The sequence below is a fragment of the Antechinus flavipes genome, chromosome 3, assembly GCF_016432865.1.
Source record: "Antechinus flavipes isolate AdamAnt ecotype Samford, QLD, Australia chromosome 3, AdamAnt_v2, whole genome shotgun sequence".
Taxonomy (NCBI): Eukaryota; Metazoa; Chordata; class Mammalia; order Dasyuromorphia; family Dasyuridae; genus Antechinus; species Antechinus flavipes.
Window position 1 is genome coordinate 328475390 of NC_067400.1, and position 24793 is coordinate 328500182.

At 33.6% G+C, this 24793-nt stretch overlaps 1 protein-coding gene across 1 annotated transcript in view; it reads right to left on the reverse strand.

The window, feature by feature from the left end:
* Positions 1 to 24793, reverse strand: part of STAG1 (stromal antigen 1) — a 318010-nt gene that overhangs the window by 193951 nt on the left and 99266 nt on the right. The window contains exon 2 of the mRNA XM_051985602.1: positions 12089 to 12212. Within this exon, the coding sequence (XP_051841562.1) occupies positions 12089 to 12117 (29 nt within the window). The 5' untranslated portion in view covers positions 12118 to 12212. The remainder of the gene's footprint in view (positions 1 to 12088; positions 12213 to 24793) is intronic.

Genomic DNA, 24793 nt, shown 5'->3' on the forward strand with positions numbered 1-24793 from the left:
CTTCCATCAGAAGACATCCTCATACAATATCGTTGTCAAAGTATATAATGATCTCCTGGTTCTGCTCATTTCACTTAGCATCAGTTCATATAAGTCGCTCCAAGCCTCTCTGTATTCATCCTGCTGGTCATTTCTTACAGAACAATAATATTCCTTAACATTCATATACCACAATTTACCCAAACATTCTCCAATTGATGGGCATCCAATGAATTTCCAGTTTCTAGGCACTACAAACAGGGCTGCCACAAACATTTTGGCACATACAGGTCCCTTTCCCTTCTTGAGTATTTCTTTGGGGTATAAGCCCAGAAGTAACACTGCTGGATCAAATGGTATGCATAATTTGATAACTTTTTGGGCATAATTCCAGATTGCTCTCCAGAATGGTTAGATTCGTTCACAACTCTACCAACAATGCATCAGTGTCCCAGTTTTCCCGCATCCCCTCCAACATTCATCATTATTTTTTTCTGTCATCTTAGCCAGTCTGACAGGTATGTAGTGGTATCTCAGAGTTGTCTTAATTTGCATTTCTCTGATCAATAATGATTTGGAACACTCTTTCATATGAGTGGTAATAGTTTCAATTTCATCATCTGAAAATTGTCTGTTCATATCCTTTGACCATTTATCAATTGGAGAATGGCTTGATTTCTTGTAAATTAGAGTCAATTCTCTATATATTTTGGAAAGGAGGCCTTTATCAGAACCTTTAACTGTGAAGATGTTTTCCCAGTTTGTTGCCTCCCTTCTAATCTTGTCTGCATTAGTTTTGTTTGTCCAAAGGCCTTTTAATTAGATATAATCAAAATTTTCTATTTTGTGATCAGTAATGATCTCTAATTCATCTTTGGTCACAAATTTCTTTCTCCTTCACAAGTCTGAGAGATAAACTATCCTATGTTCCTCTAATTTATTTATAATCTTTTTCTTTATGCCTAAATCATGGACCCATTTTGATCTTATCTTGGTATATGGAGTTGTGTGGGTCCACGCCTAATTTCTGCCATACTAATTTCCAGTTATCTTAGCAGATTTTGTCAAATAATGAATTCTTATCCCAAAAGTTAGGATCATTGGATTTCTCAAACACTACACTGCTATAATTGACTATTCTGTCTTGTGAACCTAACCTATTCCACTGATCAACTAATCTATTTCTTAGCCAATACCAAATGGTTTTGGTGACTGCTGCTTTATAATATAGTTTTAGATCAGGTACAGCTAGGCCACCTTCATTTGATTTTTTTTTTTCACTAATTCCCTTGAGATTCTCAACCTTTTATTCTTCCACATGAATTTTGTTGTTATTTTTTCTAGATTATTAAAATATTTTCTTGGAAGTCTGACTGGTATAGCACTAAATAAATAGATTATTTTAGGGAGTATTGTCATCTTTATTATATTCGCTCGACCTATCCAAGAGCACTTATTATTTTTCCAATTATTTAAATCTGACTTTATTTGTGTGGAAAGTTTTTTGTAATTTTGCTCATATAATTCCTGACTTTCCTTTGGTAGATAGATTCCCAAATATTTTATGCTGTCGAAAGTTATTTTGAATGGAATTTCTCGTTGTATCTCTTGCTGTTGGATTTTGTTGGAGATGTATAAAAATGCTGACAATTTATGGGGATTTATTTTGTATCCTACTACTTTGCTAAAGTTATGGATTATTTCTAATAGCTTTTTAGTAGAATCTCTGGGGCTATCTAGGTATACCATCATATCATCTGCAAAGAGTGATAGTTTGGTTTCCTGACTGCCTACTCTAATTCCTTTAATCTCTTTCTCGACTCTTATTGCAGAAGCTAGTGTTTCTAATACAATACTGAATAATAATGGTGATAGTGGGGGGCAACCTTGCTTCACTCCAGATCTTACTGGGAAAGGTTCCAGTTTTTCCAATTGCATGTGATGCTTACTGACGGTTTTAAATATATGCTACTGACTATTTTAAGGAAAAGTCCATTTATTCCTATACTCTCAAGTGTTTTTATTAGGAATGGATGTTGGATTTTATCAAATGCTTTTTCTGCATCTGTTGAGATGATCATATGGTTTTTGTTTGTTTGGTTATTAATATAGTCGATTATGCTAATAGTTTTCCTAATATTGAACCAGCCCTGCATTCCTGGTATAAATCCTACTTAGTCATAGTGCATTATCCTGGGGATGATTTTCTGTAATCTTTTTGCTAATATTTTATTTAAGATTTTAGCATCAATATTCATTAGGGAGATTGGTCTATAATTTTCTTTCTCTGCTTTCAGCCTACCTGGTTTAGGTATCAGTACCATGTCTGTTTCATAAAAGGAGTTTGGTAGGACTCCTTCAATCCCTATTTTTTCAAATAGTTTATATAGCATTGGAGTTAACTGTTATTTAAATGTTTGGTAGAATTCACATGTAAATAGATCTGGTCCTGGGGATTTTTTCTTAGGGAGTTGGTTAATAGCTTGTTCTAAACAGATGAGACTGTTTAGGATATTTACTTCTTCCTCTGTTAATCTGGGCAAGCTATATTTTTGAAGGTATTCTTCCATTTCATTTAAGTTGTCGAATTTATTGGCATAAAGTTGGGCAAAGTAACTCCTAATTATTGCTCTAATTTCCTCTTCATTAGTGGCAAGTTTTCTCTTTTCATTTTTAAGACTAAAAATTTGATTTTCCTCTTTCCTTTTTTAATCAGATTTACTAAGAGTTTGTCTATTTTGTTGGCTTTTTCATAGAACCAACTCTTATTTTATTAATTAATTCAATAGTTTTTTTACTGTCAATTTTATTGATCTCTCCTTTTAGAATTTCAAGTTTAGTGTTTAACTGGGGGTTTTTAATTTGTTCCTTTTCTAGCATTTTTAGTTTCAAGCCCAATTCATTGACCTTCTCTTTCTCTATTTTATGCAAGTAGGCCTCTAGAGATATGAAATTTCCCCTTATTACTGCTTTGGCTGCATCCCATACATTTTGGTATGATGTCTCATTATTGTCGTTTTCTTGAGTGTAGTTATTAATCATGTCTATGATTTGCTGTTTCACCCAATCATTCTTTAGTATGAGATTATTTAGTTTCCAATTATTTTTTGGTCTATTTTCCCCTGGCTCTTTGTTGAATGTAATTTTCATTGCATCATGGTCTGAAAAGGATGCATTTACTATTTCTGCCTTATTGCATTTGGGTTTGAGGTTTTTATGTTCTAATATATGGTCAATTTTTGTATAGGTTCCATGAACTGCTGAAAAGAAAGTGTACTCCTTTCTGTCTCCATTTCGTTTTCTCCAGAGATCTATCATATCTAATTTTTCTAGTATTCTATTTACCTCTTTGACTTCTTTCTTATTTATTTTGTGGTTTGACTTATCTAATTCTGAGAGTGCAAGGTTGAGATCTCCCACTATTATAGTTTTGCTATTTCTTCTTGCAGCTCTCTTAATTTCTTTTTTAAGAATTTAGATGCTACAATTACCTATGCTACCATTTAGCAAGATATACTACCCTTCCTTATCTCTTTTAATTAGATCAATTTTTGCTTTTGCTTGATCCGAGATCAGGATAGCTACCCCTGCTTTTTTGACTTCACCTGAAACATAGTAGATTCTGCTCCAACCTTTTATCTTTACTCTGCATGTATCTCCCTGCTTCAGGTGTGTTTCCTGTAAACAACATATTGTAGGATTCTGGCTTTTAATCCATTCTGCTAACCGCTTCCTCTTTATGGGGGAGTTTACCCCGTTCACATTTAAGGTTAAAATGACCAATTCTGTATTATTTGCCATCTTGTTAACCCGTTTATGCTTTTCTTCCTTCTTTCCTCCTTACCTCCCTCCCTTAAACTTGCTTCTCACAGCCCTCCCTTTTTAGTATCCCTCCTATTATCTCTTTTAGAGTTAACCTTAGTTAACTAGTTCCTCCTTTAGAGGAACCTTAGAGTTGCTGCCCCTATCTTACTCTTTTCCTTCAGTTTCTGTATTCCTTTCCACTTAGCTTTTCCTTCCCTTTTCACTTTTCCCTTCTCACTTTTCAATGAGGTGGGAGAAGTTTCACCATAAATTGAATATGTCTAAAACTTTTCTCTTAAAGCCAATTCTGATGGCAGTAAGATACCCACTATATTCATTTCCCTCCATTCTTTCTCTCAGATATAATAGGTTTCTTTTGCCTCCTCCTGAGATGTAGTACCCCCATTTTATCCTTTGTTTGATAAAATGTCCTTTCCACATCTAGGTTCTAGAACAAGGTATACATGTATTCTTTATACATCTTTATAGCAGAAATATAGTTCCCATGATTTCTTTTTACCTTTTTAGGTTTCTCTTGAGTTCTATATTTGTAGATCAAACTTTTTGTTAAGTGCTGGTTTTTTTTCATGAAAAATAGGTGAAATTCGCTTATTTTGTTGAATGATCATCTTCTTCCCGGAAAAAGATGCTCATTCTGTCCGGGTAAGTTATTTTTGGTTGCATATCGAGTTCCTTAGCCTTTCAGAATACCATATTCCAGGCCCTTTGATCTTTTAATGTGGATGCTGCTAGATCCTGGGTAATCCTTATTGTGGCTCCTCCATATTTGAATTGGGTTTTTCTAGCTGCTTGCAGTATTTTTTCCTTCATTGGAGGGTTCTGGCATTTGGCCACTATATTTCTTGGTGTTTTGATTTTAGGATCCCTTTCAGTAGGTGATCGATGAATTCTTTCAATGTCTATTTTACCTTCTGTTTCTATGACTTCGGGCAGTGTTCTTTGATAATTTCCTGGAAAATAGTGTCCAGGCTCTTTTTTTCATCATACTTTTCTGGGAGTCCAATAATTCTCAGATTGTCTCTCCTGGATCTATTTTCCAGGTCTGTTGTTTTCCCAAGAAGGTATTTCACATGTTTTTCCATTGTTTGATTTTTTTGGTTTTGCTTGACTGATTCTTATTGTCTCTTTGAGTCATTCCATTCCATTTGTTCGATTCTGATTTTCAATGAAGCATTTTCTTCATTCACTTTTTAAAATATCTTTTTCGAATTGTCCAACTGAGTTCTTTTGTTCTATGGAATTTTTTTTCATTTCGCCAATTTTATTTTTTAGAGAGCTGTTTTCTGTTTCCGGTTCACTGATCCTATTTTTCAAGGATTTGATTTCTTTATCCACTCTGTCTTTAAATGAGTGGGATGACTTCTCCAGACTCTCTTGCCAAGCCTCCCTCTGCTTCTAGAATATCAAGACCATTTTCTTGGATAATTTCTTTTAATGATTATGTTCAGTTTTTTTTTTTTTTTTTTTTTGGGGGGGGCTGTTTAAGGGGGAAAAAAAGGCCATAGTGTTTCAGGAAAACCAGTAATTTTAAAATTATGCCTCTTGCATCTATTTTCCAAGTCATTTGTTTTATGATTAAGATATTTCACAATTTTTCTATTTTTTCTTCTTCTTCTTTTTTTTTTTTTTTTTTTTTTGCTTTATTGTATCTTGATTTCTCAAAAAGGTATTAGCTTCCATTTGCTCAATTCTATTTTTAAGGAATTATTTTCCTCCAGGAACTTTGGTGCCTCCTTTCTCCACTGGCCAACAACAAAGTTCATATGGAAAAACAAAAGGTCAAGAATTTCATGGAATTAATAAAAAAAAAAAAATCAAATGAAGGTGATGGCCTAGCTGTACCAGATCTAAAATTATATTATAAATCAGCGGTTACCAAAACTATTTGGTATTGGCTAAGAAATAGACTAGTTGATTAGTGGAATAGGTTAGGTTCAACGGATAAAACAGTCAATAACTTTTATAATCTAGTGTTTGACAAACCCAAAGACCCCAGCTTTTGGGATAAGAACTTACTGTTTGACAAAAATTGCTGGGAAAATTGGAAATGAATATGGCAGAAACTAGCCACTGACCCACACTTAACACTGTACACCAAGATAAGGTCAAAATGGGTTCATGACTTAGGCATAAAGAATGGGATTATAAATAAATTAGAAGAACATAGGATAGTTTACCTCTCAGACCTGTGGAAGAGGAAGGAATTTATGACCAAAGGAGAATTAGAGATCATTATTGATCACAAAATAGAAAATTTTTATTATATCAAATTGAAAAGTTTTTGTACAAACAAAACTAATGCAGGCAAGATTAGTAGGGAAGCAATAAACTGGGGAAATATTTTTACAGTCAAAGGTTCCGATAAAGGCTTCATTTCCAAAATATATAGAGAATTGACTCTAATTTATAAGAAATCAAGCCATTCTCCAGTTGATAAATGGTCAAAGGATATGAACAGATAATTCTCAGATGAAGAAATTGAAACTACTTCTAGCCACATGAAAAGATGCTCCCAAGTAATTATTAATCAAAGAAATGCAAATTAAGACAACTCTGAGATACCACTACACACTTGTCAGATTGGCTAGAATGACAGGGAAAGATAATGCTGAATGTTGGAAGAGATGTGGGAAAACTGGGACACTGATACATTGTTAACAGAATTGTGAATACATCCAGCCATTCTGGAGAGCAATTTGGAACTATGCTCAAAAAGTTATCAACTGTGCATACACTTTGATCCAGCAGTGTTACTACTGAGCTTATATCCCAAAGAGATTTTAAAGAGGGGAAAGGGACCTGTATGTGCAAGAATGTTTGTGGCAGCCCTCTTTGTAGTGGCCAGAAACTGGAAACTGAGTGGATGCCCATCAATTGGGGAATGGCTGAATGAACTGTGGTATATGAATATTATTATTCTGTAAGAAATGACCAGCAGGATGATTTCAGAAAGGCCTGGAGAGATTTACTGATGCTGAGTGAAATGAGCAGTAATATATAGAAGTTCTATATACTTCAACAACAATAACTATGATGATGGACGTGGCCCTCTTCAACAATGAGATGAACCAAATTAATTCCAACAAAGCAGTAATGAATTGAACCAGCTACACCCAGCAAAAGAACTTTGGAAGACGACTATGAACCACTACATAGAATTCCCAATCCCTCTATTTTTGTCCACCTGCATTTTTGATTTCTGTCACAGGCTAATGTATACTATTTCAAAGTCCAATTCTTTTTGTACAGCAAAATAACTGCATGGACACACACACACACACACACACACACACACACACACACATGTATTGTATTTAACTTATACTTGAACACACTTAACATATATTGGTCAACCTGCCATCTAGGGGAAGAGATGGGGGGAAGGAGAAAAGTTGAAAGAAAAGCTTTTTCAATTGTCAATGCTGAAAAATCACCCATGCATATATCTTATAAATAAAAAGCTATAATAAAAATGAAAGTAAGGGGAGGTCAGGGGAGGGAGGGAGGAAGAGACGGAAGGAGGAAGGAAAGGAGGAAAGAAGAGAGAGAGGAAGGGAGAAGAAAGAGAGGGAGGGAGGGAAGGCCTCCCTTTCCACAGTGGAAGGTGCACTGTCCCAAGCTTCAGGGACTTCATGCAGCTGCTTTCAGACCTTTTTCTAGGAATCTGACCACAGCACTCTTTTCTGCCTTTGAATTTTTAGGAGTGTCCTAATCCCACTATAGCTGTAAGATCTAGTTTTATGGCTTGGGACTGGAGTCTTGTGTTGCAGTCTGTGCTGGAACTGTACATTGCCATGGACTCCTATCCATTGCCATGAACGCTCTCCATTGACTTTCTGAGTACTCCCTGGTATCCCTGGGCTGAGAGACCCAGAAGCCTCCAGAACTGCTGTTGATTCATAGATCCTGCTTTGCTGATGCTGGGGAAATCTGGGGCTGGGGCCACACTGGTGCAGATAGCACTAGAATTGTGTGCTGGGCTCCCACTCTAGTTCCATAGACCTTTTCTACTGACCTTCTAAGTTGACTTCAATGGGAAATGTTCTGTTCTGTCTTTTTGGGTGTTCTGATGCTCTAAAATTTGTTTATAATCATTTGAAAAAAAAATTGGAGAGGTTTAAGGGAGAGGTTGGGCATGTTCCTGACTTACTCAGACATCTTGGCTCTGCCCTGTAGTAATGAGTTTGTATAATTATCTTAATTCTATTTATTTTGTCCTCGATTTAGTTCATTTAACTCTTCCCATGCTTCCCCAAATTCTTCATAATTAATCATTTGATATGGAGCCGTAATACTCCATTACATTATGTATAACAACTTGCTAGCTATTCTTCAATTAATGTGTATTTCTCCAGTTTTTTGTTACCACATAAAATGATATTATGAATTGTGTCTTTTACCTTTTCATGTTTAACACTAGGATTTCTTGGCTAAATTGTGTGAACACTTTTGTGACTTTATTTTTAACATAATTCCAAATTGGAATTTATGTTCCAATTTGTTCCAGAAAGATCAAATCAAGTAACAGTCCCATTGGCTGCATCTTGGATTATCTGTACCCAGTTTCACCAACAGTGACTATCAGTGAAAACAGGTCTAATCTAGTCTATTTCTCCTTCCCTTCACAGCTAAACTTTTTGAGAAAACATTTCACAATGGATATATCCACTTCCTCTTATTTGCTTCTAAATCCCCTCTGCAATCTGGCTTCTGACCTCAGAATTCAACTAAATCTCTTCAAGGTTATTAATGATTTCTTAAGTGGCCAAATTTAATGACCTTTTCTCAAATCCCTAAGCTTTGTAGTTTCTCTGTAGCACACGGCACTTTCTCTTGTTAAATAATTTATTTTTTTTATGCTTTTCTAAATCTGTTCTTTTCCACTTCTCCTCCTTACGTAATTTCTCTCAATCTTCTTTGCTGTATATTCAAATAGAGTAGTAATAAGGAGTGATTTCAAAGGTTCAGTCCAGGTCCCCTTTCTCTTGTTAAATGATCTTATCACCTCCCAAGAGTTAAATTATAATTTTTATGCAAATTAGTCACAGATCTCTCTACCTAGCTCTAATCTCTGTCCTGAGCTACAAATAAAAGTATGCATCACTATTTACAACTTGGACATTGCAAGCTGGGTAACACAAAAGAATCTCAAAAAGTAAAAATAAATCAAAGATACCAGCATGTTCTCAATCATTCAAGCTTATACCTCAATGTCATTCTTCTTATCCACATATCCAATCTGACAATTTTACCTTCATTACATTGTTCCTATTTCTCTCAACTCAAACAACCATCATTCTGGTATGGCCCTAATTACATACACATCCCCATTCCAATTTATCCATTAGGCAGACTTATCTAAGTTATTTTCCTGAAATATAGCTCTGATCATGCTACTCTCAGACTCCATAAATTCTAGTGGCTCCCTATTGCCCCCAGGAACAAACATAAAATTCTTAATTTGGCACTGAAAGGAAAGCATTGACATGAAAAGATATTATAGAATTATAAAATGAGAAAGGAATAAAAAAAAACAATATAAAGAGCCACCCACATTATTCACCACCTGGAAATGAAGAAACAATGAAAATATCTTAAATAGTTAACCAGTTTAAAAATTTTTAAAGGTTATTAACTATAGCCTATAAATACCAGGACTTTTCATAATAAATACCAAATGGAAACAACATAAAAATGCAGGAAGAAAAGTAGATGTGATGAGGATGAAATACGCATCTAAATAATAATATAACAAAGTAAATATAGGTAATTATATCTCATTTTTAACTCTTTTTGTCTCTACCCAAACTTCTACAACGTTTTACTTATCCAAGAAATAATACATGACTACTGTAAAAATATCATGTCATCTCTTTTGAAACTGAATTTTGCTACCTCTTTTCTATAGATAGTAGAGTCAAATCATATCTAGATATAGGCCAACCTGATTTTTTTTTTAAGGGAAATAAATGTTTTATCAGAAACTCAATATGTTGACTGAATCATATCATATTAGTAACCATGCTTAATAACCATAAACAATAAGCAGCAAAGTTTACCCCTGGGCTATCACTTCAGCAGCTACTACTGAGATATTGTTACCACTACTCCTGATATTTTTCATTAACAGATCTCCACTGGCTATTACACTCATAATGGGAAAAGTCATGGCTACTGGCTCCTTATTTTTCATGGTATTGCAAAGAATTTATTATCAAAATCATAGTACAATTTTTCCACTTTTCTTCTGGTTTGTTGCTTTTATTCTATTTTCATTTTCAAATGGTCTTGGCATAACTTTACTTAATTAGGTCTCTTGCCAAGTGTTTTATTATTATTATTATTATTACTATTTCTAATTTGAGTGATAATACCCATAATCTTCTTTTTGTAATTTAGTGTCCCCAACATACCATGCTAAATGCAAAATATATCAAATCAATAAGAGTGTAAACTTCTAAAATATATCAAATCAATAAGAGTGTAAACTTCTTGAAAGGAGAGACCCAGTAGGGTCTGAAACTGATTCAAATATTAGTAAATCCTTAAGATTCTAAACATTATCACAACTAAGGTAATCTAAACTTTATTAAGGAAAGGTTCTTTAGCTATGTTTGCTATCATTTCACACCTTCCCTCCTCCCCCCCACAAAGATACCCTTAGGCATTGGGAAGATGATAGAAAATAGCTATCTGTTTAATAAGCCCATGAATAATTGCTACATTTAGACATTCATTCTCATTAAATTTATCCTTAGGACAGCATTTTACTTTATAGAGAAAATAACTGCAGACCATAGCTAGTTATATCTTTCAACTGAAACAGATGAAAGAAAATTTAGATTATAAAAACAAAATATGGAGAGAAAATTTAAGTGTATTATTATGAAAAATTGTGTTTAACAATTCTAACAATGAACTCTCAACAGGGGGTGGACTCAGTATTACAATGCAGATTTTTGTGAAGCCTTTCATGGAGAACACCATCATGAGATCAAATCATCCGATACTATTGAAAATGTACATTGCAAGATATTTATATGATGACATTGAAGTTTCTAAAGAACCTCACATATACTGTTTTATTTGAACTTTAAAACAAGACTAAGGGGTACCATGGTTTTTATTCCTGTGGCAACATTGTTATCAGATGTTAGAGGCAGCATCATCTGGGAAATGGTTCAATAAGTTGTAATATATGATTCTGAAACAATACTACCGTACTACAAGAAATTATGAATAAGATGCTTTAATACAAAATAAAATGAGAATCTGGGATTCCAAATCTTTTAAATGATTGCTAATTTTTTTTTACACGGAATTGAGAAATATTTAATGAAATAAATAAAAATAATTTTAAAAAATATTTTAAGTGTTGAAAGCAGGCTTCAAAAATTGATCTTCCTCACTAAGAAGCCCAATACTAAGGCATTTAATTCAGTCAGTTTTATTCAATAAAAATACCTTTAAAAATAGGCAATTATTTGAATTAACATGATTGTTTTTAACAGTTACTTCATTTAAAATACAAAAACTGAACTATGCCCCAAAGGGCAACCAAACTGTTCATATCCTCTGACATAGCAGTAATACTATGATGTATACATTCCAAAAGAGATGATTAAAAAAAAAAAAAATAGGAAAGAACCTACAAGTACAAAAATATTTACAGAAAGCTCTTTTTTGTGTTGGCAAAAAACTGGAAATTGATGGATACTCATCAATTGTGGAATGGCTGAAAGAGCTGTCGTATATGAATGTGATGGAACACACTATTGTGCTATAAGACACTAAAAGCAGGCAGATTTCAGAATTGTGATAAGGCACATATGCAGTCATGTGAGTCAAGTAAGCAAAGTCAAATGAGCAGAATCAGAAAAACATTGTACACAGACCATATCAGCAATACACTGTGATGATCAACTATGAATGATTTCTCTCTTCTTAGCAATGCAGTAATCTAAGACAATTACAATGGAGCTCATGATGGAAAAAGTCACCCACATCCAGAGAAAGAACTTATGGATCCTGCTGATCAAAGCATGCTGTTTTCAATTTCTTTTTTTTCAAGACTTTTTCCTTTTTGGTCTTTCTCTTCTTTTACAGCCATGACAATTTGGAAATGCTTTACATAATTATATAAAAACTATATCAAATTGCTTACTCTTTTATAAAGAGGGGAAAGGAGAAAAATTTGGAACTTACATAAAAGTTAAAATTTGTTTTACATATAATTGGAAACAATACTATTAAAAAAAGGAAGTTAGAAAACTATAATACTCACTGTAACACTGGCAACTCTGATGTAATCATTGTTGGAACAGTTTTTTAATGGGACAGAGTTCTGAGAGAGGTGTAGCTTCTTCAAAGATTTTTTTTTTTTTATGAAATTATTCTCAAAGATAAATCTGTTTAAAAAAAAGACATAAGAACAACACATTACAACATACACTAGGTAAGGCAAGGAAATATTTTTAATAATATTTTAAATCCTATAGGTATAAAGCAAAAATTCAAAGGTTAATTTGGGTTCCTTCCTATGATTTAAACCAACAAAATTTCCTCCATACTTAATCTATTGCCACATTATTTTATAACTGGCTTATCAGAACTCTCAGATTGACTTTTAAAATTTACATACTCAAATGTTAACTTTTTTCCAATATTAAATTCAAAATGTGAACTTAGATTTTTTTCACTATTTATACTACAAGATATTTTTGAGCATGGTAAATGTTTTTTATCTGATTTATGTTCCCAATAATTTTTGGTCTAAATACATGTTATCAATATAAAAACACCTGCCCTTAATGACTCACCCATCCAGGTACCTATCAAATATAGTCATATCCTCTTAGACATATGGTGGCTTATACATCACTGATACCAGTCAAATATATCTTCCAAAGTATAAAAAAAAGTACCCTGAATATTTCATGATGATTTGTGCCTTATTAACCCTTCCTTCTTTGTCACAAAGGAAAAAAATTAAGTAAAACAAACACAGAAGGCTTATCTGAAAATACACACATTGCAAAATTCAAATCATCCCTATATACCTCTGTGAGGTTAGAGGCATATTCATCTCTCCTGGAGGATTTTCAGTAATCCTCCCCTTCACTCCTTTCTACTATTGGATGATTTTTTTCTAATTGTTGTAATTATTGCATATAGCATTTTGTGTTTTCTTGGTTCTACTTATTTTCTTCTTTATCAGTCTTTACAAATCTTGCCACATTTCTTAGAATTCTGTTTCATTAACAGTAAATTGATGTAGTGGGATTAGATGGCTACTGAGAAGCCTTCCAATTCAACATATTAAAGAGAGCAGTAACTTCTTACTGTACAGTAATATCCCGTTACTTAATGTATACAGTTTTTTCCCCCCATTTCCCAAGTGATATCTATTTTGCTTTTAACTTATCATGACCAAAAATTGTATTACTATTAGAATTTTGATATTATACTTCTGATTCTGTCTTCTGTATCTCTGAGATAAACATAGTCAGTGATGAGGTTCTTGAATCAATAGGTACAGATACTTTAGACATTTTTGTTTCATAATTCCAAATCCAAATCTAGAACAGGTTGAATGGGATTTACCAATGCATTCATATAAAGCAATCCATGCAACATAATTCATTACTTATACTATAAGGTATGAAACAAGTATCGCATGATAGAATGATTTGTTGCAAATTGCACTTTTGTTCAATCATTTTAGTCATGACAGCATTTGGTATTTTCTTGGTATAGAAACTGGAGGATTTTGCTATATCTTCTCCACCACATTTGATTAAAGGAGGAAATTGAGACAAATAAGGTTAAGTATCTTGTGCAGGGTCACACAGCTATTAAGTGTCTGAGGCCAGACTGAATTCACAAAAATCAATTTAAACATAAATTTGTAGCTTATTCTTCATCATTATTGAAGCAACATGTGCAAGTGAATGTGGTAGAAGGTGGGAATAACACAAGGTTGGGTTCTAGAAATATGCAATATGCCGCAAGACAATCAAGTAAGGGACTTGAATGAGGGTATCACATTACTACTGAAGTGAGTTTGCCTTCCGGTTGACTTTAGAAAAGGAAGTGAGCATAGTTGCAAGGATTATGGAGGGTACAAAGAATGAGGTAATGTGAAAAATATATGACCAAAATGGGACACTCCAGTGCTCAAGAATGAAAAATGAACAGCAAGGAACAAAAAAGCAATAGCTCATTGGTTCCATTGTATGTGATATTGAGAAAGGAGAGTCCTCAGTTTGTTGGATGGATCCCTAAGTAATTAAAGCACAATGACAATCTTAATGAAATAAATAGATTAAGAAAGGAATGAATGATAGAAGGAACACTCACATCAAGCATCAAAATAGGTGAGCACATAGTAAAACAAAGAACCTTGAAAATTGGGCAAAATATGTTTAGAACAAAATGAAAATGCTATTTTATGAAATGGATGATCAAATTATGACACTAATTACAGAAAATGATAGGCAGAAAAAATGGATTTGAAAATGTTTTATTCTGGCTTAGATTTTTTTTTTTTTTAAAGCTGCTTTTGGAAAGAACTCTGGGAAATGAGTATGAACTACTACATAGAATTCCCAATCCCTCTATTTTTGTCCGCCTGCATTTTTGATTTCCTTCACAGGTTAATTATACATTATTTCAAAGTCCGATTCTTTTTGTACAGCAAAATAACTGCATGGACATGTATACATTGTATTTAACATATACTTTAAAATACATAACATGTATTGGTCAATCTGTCATCTGGGGGAGAGGGCAGGGGGAAGGAGGAGAAAAATTGTAAGAAAAGGTTTTGCAATTGTCAATGCTGAAAAATTACCCATGCATATATCTTGTAAATAAAAAGCTATAATAAAAAAAGGGGGGGGGCTGCTTTTGTTTTCTTAAAATTTGCTATTAGGAGAGAAAGAAAGATTATATTTCTTAAATGATATATCATTTATTTAACATTTCATCAAAATCTTTCCAAAATTTTCTGTATTTTTAGTTGTTTGTTTTTTAAAATTAATTCTGATGGAAGTGGCTATCTTCAGCAATGAGAAGATCCAAATCAGTTCCAATTGATCAGTGATAAAGAGAACCAACCACACCCAGCTAAAGAACACTAGGAAATGAATGTGGATCACAACATAGCATTTACACTCTTTCTGTAGTTGTTTGCTTGCATTTTTTTTTTCTTCCCTGGTTATTTTTACTTTCTTTCTAATTCAGATTTTTCTTGTGCAACAAGATAACTGTATTTAACATATACTTTAAGATGTTTAACATGTATGGGACTTCCTGCCGTCTAGGGGAAAGGGTGGAAGGAAGGAGGGGAAAAGTTGGAACAGAAATGTTTGCAAGGGTCAAAGTTGAAAAATTACCCATGCATATGTTTTGTCAATAAAAAGTTACAATAATAATTTTTAAAAAGTAATGTTACACGAATTTACATTGTATTTTATTTAGTAGTATTTCTTTATATTCTAAACTTCGTTCACTTGAATACATCAAGATTCAATTAAGCTATCCTACATTTATATGTTTATATTTCTACTCTCATCTTATAATCAAGGAGAAAAACATGTATAAAAGCAGAATAATTAAAAAATATCAAACTATTAAAAAGAAATAAATATCTTATTATCTTTGCTCACTATTCTGTCCAAAGCATTATTCCTTCTAGTTTCTGATATCAAAGAATTTTATGATTATGCTTGAATTAATCTGGTCCATATCTTTCAAGATCTTATGATAGCTGTACATCCTTGTGGTTTTCACCATGAATAAAGATTAATTATGTGCTGGATAAATACCGATTACCAATCAGGAGACTTGGTTGCTAATATAAGTTTTTCTACTATACTTTGATATGAAGTGATAATATGACATAGATTTGGGTCTATAAGAGATGTTAAAGTTTGAAACCCTTGTATTGCAAGAGAAAACTGAGAGATAGAGATGTAGTGATTTACTAATACTAAGTATTTGACTCAGGGTTTGAATCTTGTTTTCCTGACTTCTATGCTCTATTTACTGTATCATTCTGACTTCTAATCCTCTAAATAAAAAAATGAAAGGATTAGAGATCTGCCTTAAGGTATTTTTCAGCAATACAATATTAGTCTAGTCTAACATCATTTGAAAGATGTCCTAGTCTAATTGATCTACTTTAGTTGTTATGCTCCAAAGAACGCATATATATATATATATATATATATATATATATATATATACACACACACACACACACACAAGTATATTTCAATATAATTGATTTCCTTCACAATTCTACATTTTATTTTATGCATTTAAAAACATTATTCTGTGAAGGAGTCCCTAAGTTTCAGCATGCCAAAGAGGGTCATGACAGACAAAAAAGTTACATACCTATGCTCTATATCAATTAGACCTCTGGCGCTATGTTAACAGTGACCACTCCCAGGCTTTCCTAATAAACCAAGATGCATTTAATTGCATTTTTTGTTGTGTATCATTTCGGATACCATTCCTAAAAACATAGATTTTGAAGGGCTATAAACATAAACATTATCATTATTAAAAAAAAAAAAGATCAAAGCATGACAGCTAAGACTAACAGCTACTAAAGAACAACTAAAAATGGAAGAACACAGATAACTCTTCTGGGCTGTACACCATAGTACATACTGCAATAGTCCTGTGAGATGAGGAAAGGAAAAATTTGAAAATTCAAAAGATTGATTTAAAAAAAAATTGAAGAAGAGAAAGGGCTATTAATAGCAGTTAGCAAATTAAACCAGGCTACTGTCAGGACTCCAATTTCATTAAATGCCCAACAATTTACCTGATCCCACTATAATAAGAAGCACTCATCTTTAATAGCTATTATGTACTGATGCTAACTAGCATTACTAGGCCAATTTCGAATAAGCATTTAAGACAGCCTCACAAATGCATCAGAAAAACTAGGTAGATATCTATAGGAATGATAATCCTCTAGAATCTTAGGGTTCTTTTTACTTCCTACAGGTATCCTTCAACACTCAAGAGTCAAAAGATGCCACTTCCTAGCAAATCACAATCTGACTTCTTACCTAAATAGGTCTTTCTGACTTCTATTTCTGTAAGTGGTAATAGTTGCATGGTCATATCAATCAAATGTACCAAGTCTATCAAGAAGTCCTTTAAATCTCACTAGTAAGAAACCCTCCTTACATTCACTCTCATTCCATTCTTGATCTCATCAAAAAGAATTCATTAATACAAACTAACAGTGATCATCCTTTTAATGCAAACTTAGCATGTTTGTAGCTTAATTGCATTTGAGATGACTCCACCTTCAAAGCTCCAGAAACAATACCTTTCTCCTCTCCATTTCACCAATAAGAGGAAGTGGTCACTTCAGGATGTACCTTATTTTCCTTATCAGAAGGAGTAGTTGGAAATGGAAGCATTGAGACAAACAGGACAAGGTTTTTAGCACTAAGGACAATGACCAAGTAATTTTACTAATGATCAAATAATCAAACAGGTTTATTGGCCACGATGTCATAGACAAAGGAATTACAATATTATAAAAAGGCCAATTCAAAACTGTCCTTTCAGGAATGGGAGAGAATTAGAGAAACATTTGAATTCCATCAGTACAGCCTACTTTTATCTTATCTCATATTGGCACTCATCAGCCAAAACTCAATGATATTAGAAAAAGATAATAATCTCCACTAAAGTAAAATTAAAACCAAAGAACTGGTAAGCACTAAATGGAGTAAAGGACTTGGGGTCAGCATAGCTGTGGGCCTTCAAGCCCACAAGAATATATCAAACTTTAAACCCAAGACCCCAGCTTTTGGGATAAGAACTCACTATTTGACAAAAATTGCTGGGAAAATTCGAAAATATGACAGAAACTTGTCACTGACCAACACCTAACAGTCTATATACCAAGGTAAAATTGAAATGAGCTCTTAATTTAGACATATGCTCTAAATCAATATTGTTCAGAGAAATGCAAATTAAGACAACTCTGAAGTAGCACTATACACCTCTCAAATTGGCTAAGATGACAGGAAAAAGATAATTGCAAATGTTGGAAGGGATGTGGGAAAACTGGGACACTGATACATTGTTGGTGGAACTGTGAATGGATCCAACCATTCTGGAGAGCAATTTGGAACTATGCTCAAAAAGTTATCAAACTGTGCATTCACTTTGACTCAGCAATGTTTCTTTTGGGCCTATATCCCAAAGAGATCATTAAAAAAGGAAAGGAATCCATATATGCAAAAATGTTTGAAGCAGCCCTTTTCTTAGTGGCAAGAGACTGGAAACTGAGTGGATGACCATCAGTTGAAGAATGGCTGAATAAGTTATGGTATATGAATGCTATGGAATATTGTTGCTCTATAAGAAACAATCAGCAGGATGATTTCAGAGAGGCCTAGAAGGACTTACATGAACTGATGCTTAGTGAAGTGAGCAGTACCAGGAGATCATTGTACATGGCAACAAGATTATTCAATGAACAACTCTGAAGGACATGGCTCTTTTAAACAATGAGATGATTGAGGCCAGGTCCAATGGTCTTGTGATAAGAGCCATCTGAACCCAAAGAGACAACTCTGGGAATTAAGTATGGACCACAACATAGCAGGTTCACTCTTTTTGTGGTCCACAGTTTTCTTTCTCATTTTTTCCCTTTTTGACCTGATTTTTCTTGTACAGCAAGATAATTGTATAAATATATATATGCCTATATTGGATTTACATATATTTTTACCATGTTTAACATATATTGGATTACTTGCCATCTGGGGAGGGGGTGGGGGAAAGAAGGGGATTGAATTGGAACACAATGATTTGCAAAGGTCAATGATGAAAAATTATCCTTGCATATGGTTCGAAAATAAAAAGCTTCAATAAAAAAAAGTGATACCACAAGCAAATGTCAGATGTTACAGAGAAGAAACAGGACCTAATAACTCATTAGAAAAGTGACAAAGAAAGGGGGGGAGGGGTTATAGAGGAGTGCAACATAATTCAAGGTTTGGGATGCCCATAAATGATGTTTCCTTTGAGACAAAATGTGAATCACAAAGATACATTAGGCTTCATTTTGAAACATGCCAAACCCAAGGTGCTAGTGAGAAAGAATCATATAGAGATTCAATTCAAGTTGTAGAATTCAGTAGATTACAGAATGTATGATTTTACACACATACACGGAAGCCAACTGCACAAAGCTGACAGCTAAAAATAATAGAAGTAAATAAGATTGCTAAGGAATGAAATGTAAAGAGAAAAGGAATGAAGGTCAGAACTTTTACTGACATCCATTTTAATGTGTTAAGAAGAGGATAAAGAGCCTATGAGCAGAAAATAAAAGAATAGTTCCAGTGATTAGTAGAGATGTAGTATACCAGTCAGTAGAGAATAGGAGAGAACAAACAGAATAGTGAGATTAAATGGTTAACAAAGGTCAAGAATTAAACACAGAAAAAAATCCACTAGATCTGATTTTTATTTAGTGACCACTGAAAATACTGGCAGCAGAAACCAAACCATAAGAAATTAAAAGGATATGTTATAGTAACTAAAGGCATTAGATATGGATTATTTTCTCAACAAAAGTAATTTGGAAATAAAGGAGAAAAGATAAATAAGATAGTTACAAGATAAGTCAATGAAAAGACTTTAGGATTAGAAATATCTCCATTTATTGATAAGAAGATATAGAGATTTCTTTACATCACTGATATATTTATATCACTCAGATATCACTGAAAAAGAAAAAGTGAATATTTATTACAAAGAGAAAAAAAAGATTGGCTAATACAAAGACCTGAAAGAGATAAGGGAATTAAGGAAGCACAGAAAACTATTAGGCTTATTGGAAAAGTCAGGTTTCCCTTCTAGAAAAGAGGTACAGAGGAGAAGGTAAGAAGGTAATTATAAAAAGTTTTTAGAAACAGAATTGAAAGAACTCCCATCAGAATGGCTTCAATATTGTCAATAAAATAAGAGAATGTGGAAGGTTAAAGAAAAAATAGAAAGATTGGACATTAAAATATTCAAAACAAGATGAGGAAAGATGAAATCAATAAAAATATATGATGAGAATTTATCACAGTAATAAAGTTATAATGGTAAAATCAGTTTGATTAGAAAACGTTTTCTAGTAACAGATTGGAAATGACACATATTCAAGAGGGAGAAGGCAAAAAAGGATAGTAGTGAAATAGTTACTAAAAAGCAAAGTAACAGACAATAAATTCAATTAAACTGCTTTACTTCCATGTTGCTCTAAAACTATTTTTCCCTGAAAGTCTTGATAGGCTTAAGGAAAAGAGGCAAGCCTATATATATAATAAAGTAACTCTGAAGTTTTTATAATTGACATCCATTGTCATTTAAACATATATAGATAGAATAAGTCATTCAATCTCCAAAGACATTTTTACACCTGACCACATTAAAAAAAAAAAATTCACATTCCTATGAGATGTTCCTCAATATTTGATATTTCAAAATGCTGAATGTTCCCCATGTTAATGGATTTTTTCCCATAAGAACAAAATTCTTTGGATACTTTGTTAAAAACATGAAAAAGAAAAAGGTAATTATTTCTAACATACTAAACACACACACACACACACACACACACACACACACACACACACACACACACACTAACTATACACACTATTAAATATGGAAAAGAATCTATCCCAAGGATGCAGATAGTTGGCACAGTGGATAAAACACTGGAGCTGGATTGTGGAAATCCTGAATTCAAATTCAGTCTCAAACATTTAATGGCTCTGTAGTCATAGGCAAGTCAATTAACCTCTATCTGCTTCAGTTTCCTAAAATGAGAATAATAGCATCTACTACTCCTAGGATTGCTGTAAAGAGCAAATGAGACATCCGAAAGTATTCTAAAAATCTCTTAAGTTTTACATAAATGATACTTACTACTGATATTTTGTTAATGGTTAGGGGAGACAGAGAACAAGGACAGAGGAAATCCCATGGTGACTCAAGTAATTTTCAACTGCTTTTGGAATAGAATATTATTAGGGGTTTTTTGAATTTCTAAATAGATTACATCTGCTGCTTCCTTCTTATCCATATGCTTATTTTTTTCTCTAAGACCTCTGATATATTAGTCATTCATGATCTCCACTTACAAAAACCACACTTTATTTCTCAATAGGTTATATTTGCTTAATTGTTCAGAAAGTCAACCAGTTATTGATTCCTTCATCTGGCTTGGTATGGAACTGAGATTTATTTATTCATTGGTTCAAAATAACCTGTATTTCTGATGGAAAACCCAGATGGAATGAAAGTTTATTTGGCAATCTTCTAAGTTTCCAGGATAATGGCTATTTTAACAGGCAATATACAATTGGCTGAAAGGAAATACAATCTTTGCTTGTTTTTGGATTATTATTTTAATTCAAACTCCAAGGGATATAAATCATGTTTGCTATTAACATATAATGAAAATGAACACCACTGACTAAAATGATAAGAGAATTATTAGTTAAGCTTAGGAAATATTCAAAAACATTATTTTTAGCTTAAAAAAGCAACTGGCATACATTTCTTCTCTTTACTCTTTCCATATTTTCTGCATATCCACGTCATTCATTCATTTAATTAAGTGACTACTATATATTATTCACTAAGATGAGTATAGAGAATTGGAGAGGGAGACACAAAAAGACAAGAAAAAGTGTCTAATATCAAAATTTTCTCATTTCCAATGATTACTATCTAAATATAATTGTAGGTAAAAAGGAGAGGAAGGGTGAAATAAGAGGAAGCATTAGAATCTGGCTCTCTCCCCATACCTGCTCCAGAATTATCTAGAAAATGCACAAGACTCTAATGTGATCAAGAAATTGAATAATAAAGTCACAGTGAATGGTTTTTGCAGCCCAGGGCAACTTACAGAAAAGGAGCGGTCTTCACTAGGAAGAAGAAGTAACAAGACTCACAGGAGCTTTTAATAAGAAGCATTCTAGCACCTAGTTATTGAAAGAGAACCAAAAAAGGATATCAAAATGAGATCCCAAGATCCCTGAGTAGGTGCCAGCTGTCAGGTTTGTCTCCCACCAGTGCCAATCCATCGAATTAAAGGTGGATACAGGTGGTCATAAATGTTGGCCTATTTTGTACTGAGCAAGGAAAAAATTCCAGAAGCAAAAGATAATTATATATAGTTCTAATCCCAAAAACAGAGGACAATATCTCAGATAAAAGAGGAGCCAACTGTTCTTTTGTAATTTTAGAGGGTCTCCTAGTACTCAAAAAATGGCTAAGTCAAGCAGCAGTTTGCTAAAACTTCCAAACAGAAACAAGTCAACAGACCCAAAACTGGGTCAGGAACTTGTAGAAATCAGATCATAAAGGCAGTGAAGTGACCATTCCCTGAAACAGCACTTTAGGTTCACTGAAATCTTAAAGGTCTCCATTCAGAGCTGTGAAAGCAGTAGAATTTAAAAGGACAGAAGCCAAGACCAGACATCAATTGCAGAGTCTAAAACTAATATAAAATCTGAGTCAAGAATCAAGAGGAAGGCTGTCATTTCTAAAATATAGAGAAATGACTCAAATTTATAAGAATTCAAGCCGTTCTCCAACTGACAAATAATCAAAAGATATGAAAAGAACAATTTCAGATGAATAAATTAAAACTATTTCTAATTATATGATAAGGTGCTCTAAATTTCTATTGATCAGAGAAATGCAAATTAAGACAACTCTGAGATACCACTACATACCTCTTAGATTAGCTAAGATCATAGGAAAAGATACTGACCAATGTTGGAGGGGATGTGGGAAAACTGAGACACTGATACATTGTTGATGGAACTATGAACAAATCCGGTTATTCTGGAGAGCAATTTGGAACTATGCTTAAAAAGCTATCAAACTGTGCATAATACCCTTTGACTCAGCAGTGTTTCTATTGGGCCTATATCCCAAAGAGATCATAAAGAAAGGAAAGGGACCCATATATGCAAATATGTTTGTGGCAGCCCTTTTCATAGTGGCAATAAACTGGAAACTGAGTGGATCCATCAGGTGGAGAATGGCTGAATAAGTTATGTTAATATTAATGTTATGAAATATTGTTGTTCTGTAAGAAACAACTAGAAGGATGATTTTAGAGAGGCTTAGAGAAACTTATATGAACCGATGCTAAGTGAAATTGATGAGGTTTAGATTTGGGGTACCCAAATGAAATTAGGTTTTCTAGTGGTCAGGGAGTTAAATGAGGTAAATGAGGTCTAGTGGCGGCCCAAGAGTAGGGAATTAAATGAGGTCTAGTGAGTGGGGGCACAAGAGTTCCGGTAAAGGAATTTACAGACCCGAAAACCTAGATTGATAAAAAAGGTTTATTATGGGGATTGGAAATAAGGTTAAAGTCTGGTTAGGGAAATTGGTAAAGGTAGAGAAGAGGACACTGGAAACAGTATTCCAGTGGGCAGAGTCCTTGGGATGCCAAGCATGGCATAGTTGGCATGTTTGGACCCTCTGCAAAGAGAGGGTTTTAGTTTGGCTCTTTTATAATAGGGGACTTTGGCTACAAGCTGAAAGGGGCTCATGGGTGGAGTCCCAGGTTGGCTCCTACTGGGTTTCAGCTAGGGTTAGAAATTGAATTGAATTCAATGGGTTTCAGGACTGAGCAGACCCCACCCAGATAACGAAGATGAAACTGTTCTTGGGGTGGAGTCCCCTCATTGAGGCAGAGTTGAAGGAGGTTTTTTCCTTTAAGGATTTTCAGTTTTGGTTCCCTCTTCAAAATGAGCAGAACTAGGAGATCATTGTACATGGCAACATCAATATTATATGACGATCAATTCTGATGGACATGGCTTTCCAACAATGATATGATTAATGCCAGTTCCAAAGATCTTGTGATGAAAAAAGCCATCTACACCCAGAGAGTGGACTATGGGAACTGAATGTGCATCACAACATAACATTCTCACTCTATTTGTTGTTGTTCAGTTGCATTTTGCTTTCTTACTCATTTACTTTTTTTTTTTTTAATATGACTTTTCTTGTACAACAAGAGAATTGTATAAATATGTTTATACACATTGGATTTAACATATTTTAACATAATATATCTTAACATATATTTTAACATTTTAATAAAGTTTTGTGGACCCTGGGGGGAAAAACACAAAAAGAGGAAGGCTGGAAGAATAGGCAAACAACAAAAGGATTTAAACATAAAGAGCAGTTATGAAGTACAGGGAAGGTTGGTACAAAAAAAGAATAACTTGAAAACATTTATTAGCAAAACCTCAAAATAACATACTGCAGAGATACAAGACCAATCAGAAATTCTAGAAGAGTTAAAGGAAAAATTAAAGGAACTAAAAATAATTTTGAAAACCAAATGAGAGCAGTTAAATAGCACAGTAGATAAAGCACCAGCTCTAAAGTCAATAAAACCTTAAGAGTTCAAATACAGCCTCAGACACTTAACATTTACTAGCAGTGTGACCTAGGCAAATCATTTAAACTCCAAACTGCCTTGCCACCAATCCCCAAAAAGCTAAATGAAAGTAAATTGCACTGAAGAGAATGGAGATAGATGTGGGAACTAAGAAAGGTATGAAAAGAGTTAATTGCTTAAAAATATATTTAGTGGAAAAATAATTCCTTAGAAATTAAAACTAGCCAAAGAGAAGCTAGGATACAAAAGGGCATGGTGTCTATATGCATCACAAAGAAAGAAAGTACATTATCTTCCTTTTCTAAATTCACCCCCCCCCAATTCTTTAGAAGGCAAAACCATTCTTTGAACCACTCATTTTCATAACTTCAAATTTTCATTCCTTTTCCCTCAATTTTTTATCTTTAAGCAGATACCAAATCACATCATGTCTACCTCCATATTATCTTTTGCAACTGCCCCTTTATCTTCATTCATGCAGCTACCCACGGCTAGTTCAAGTATTTTTCATCT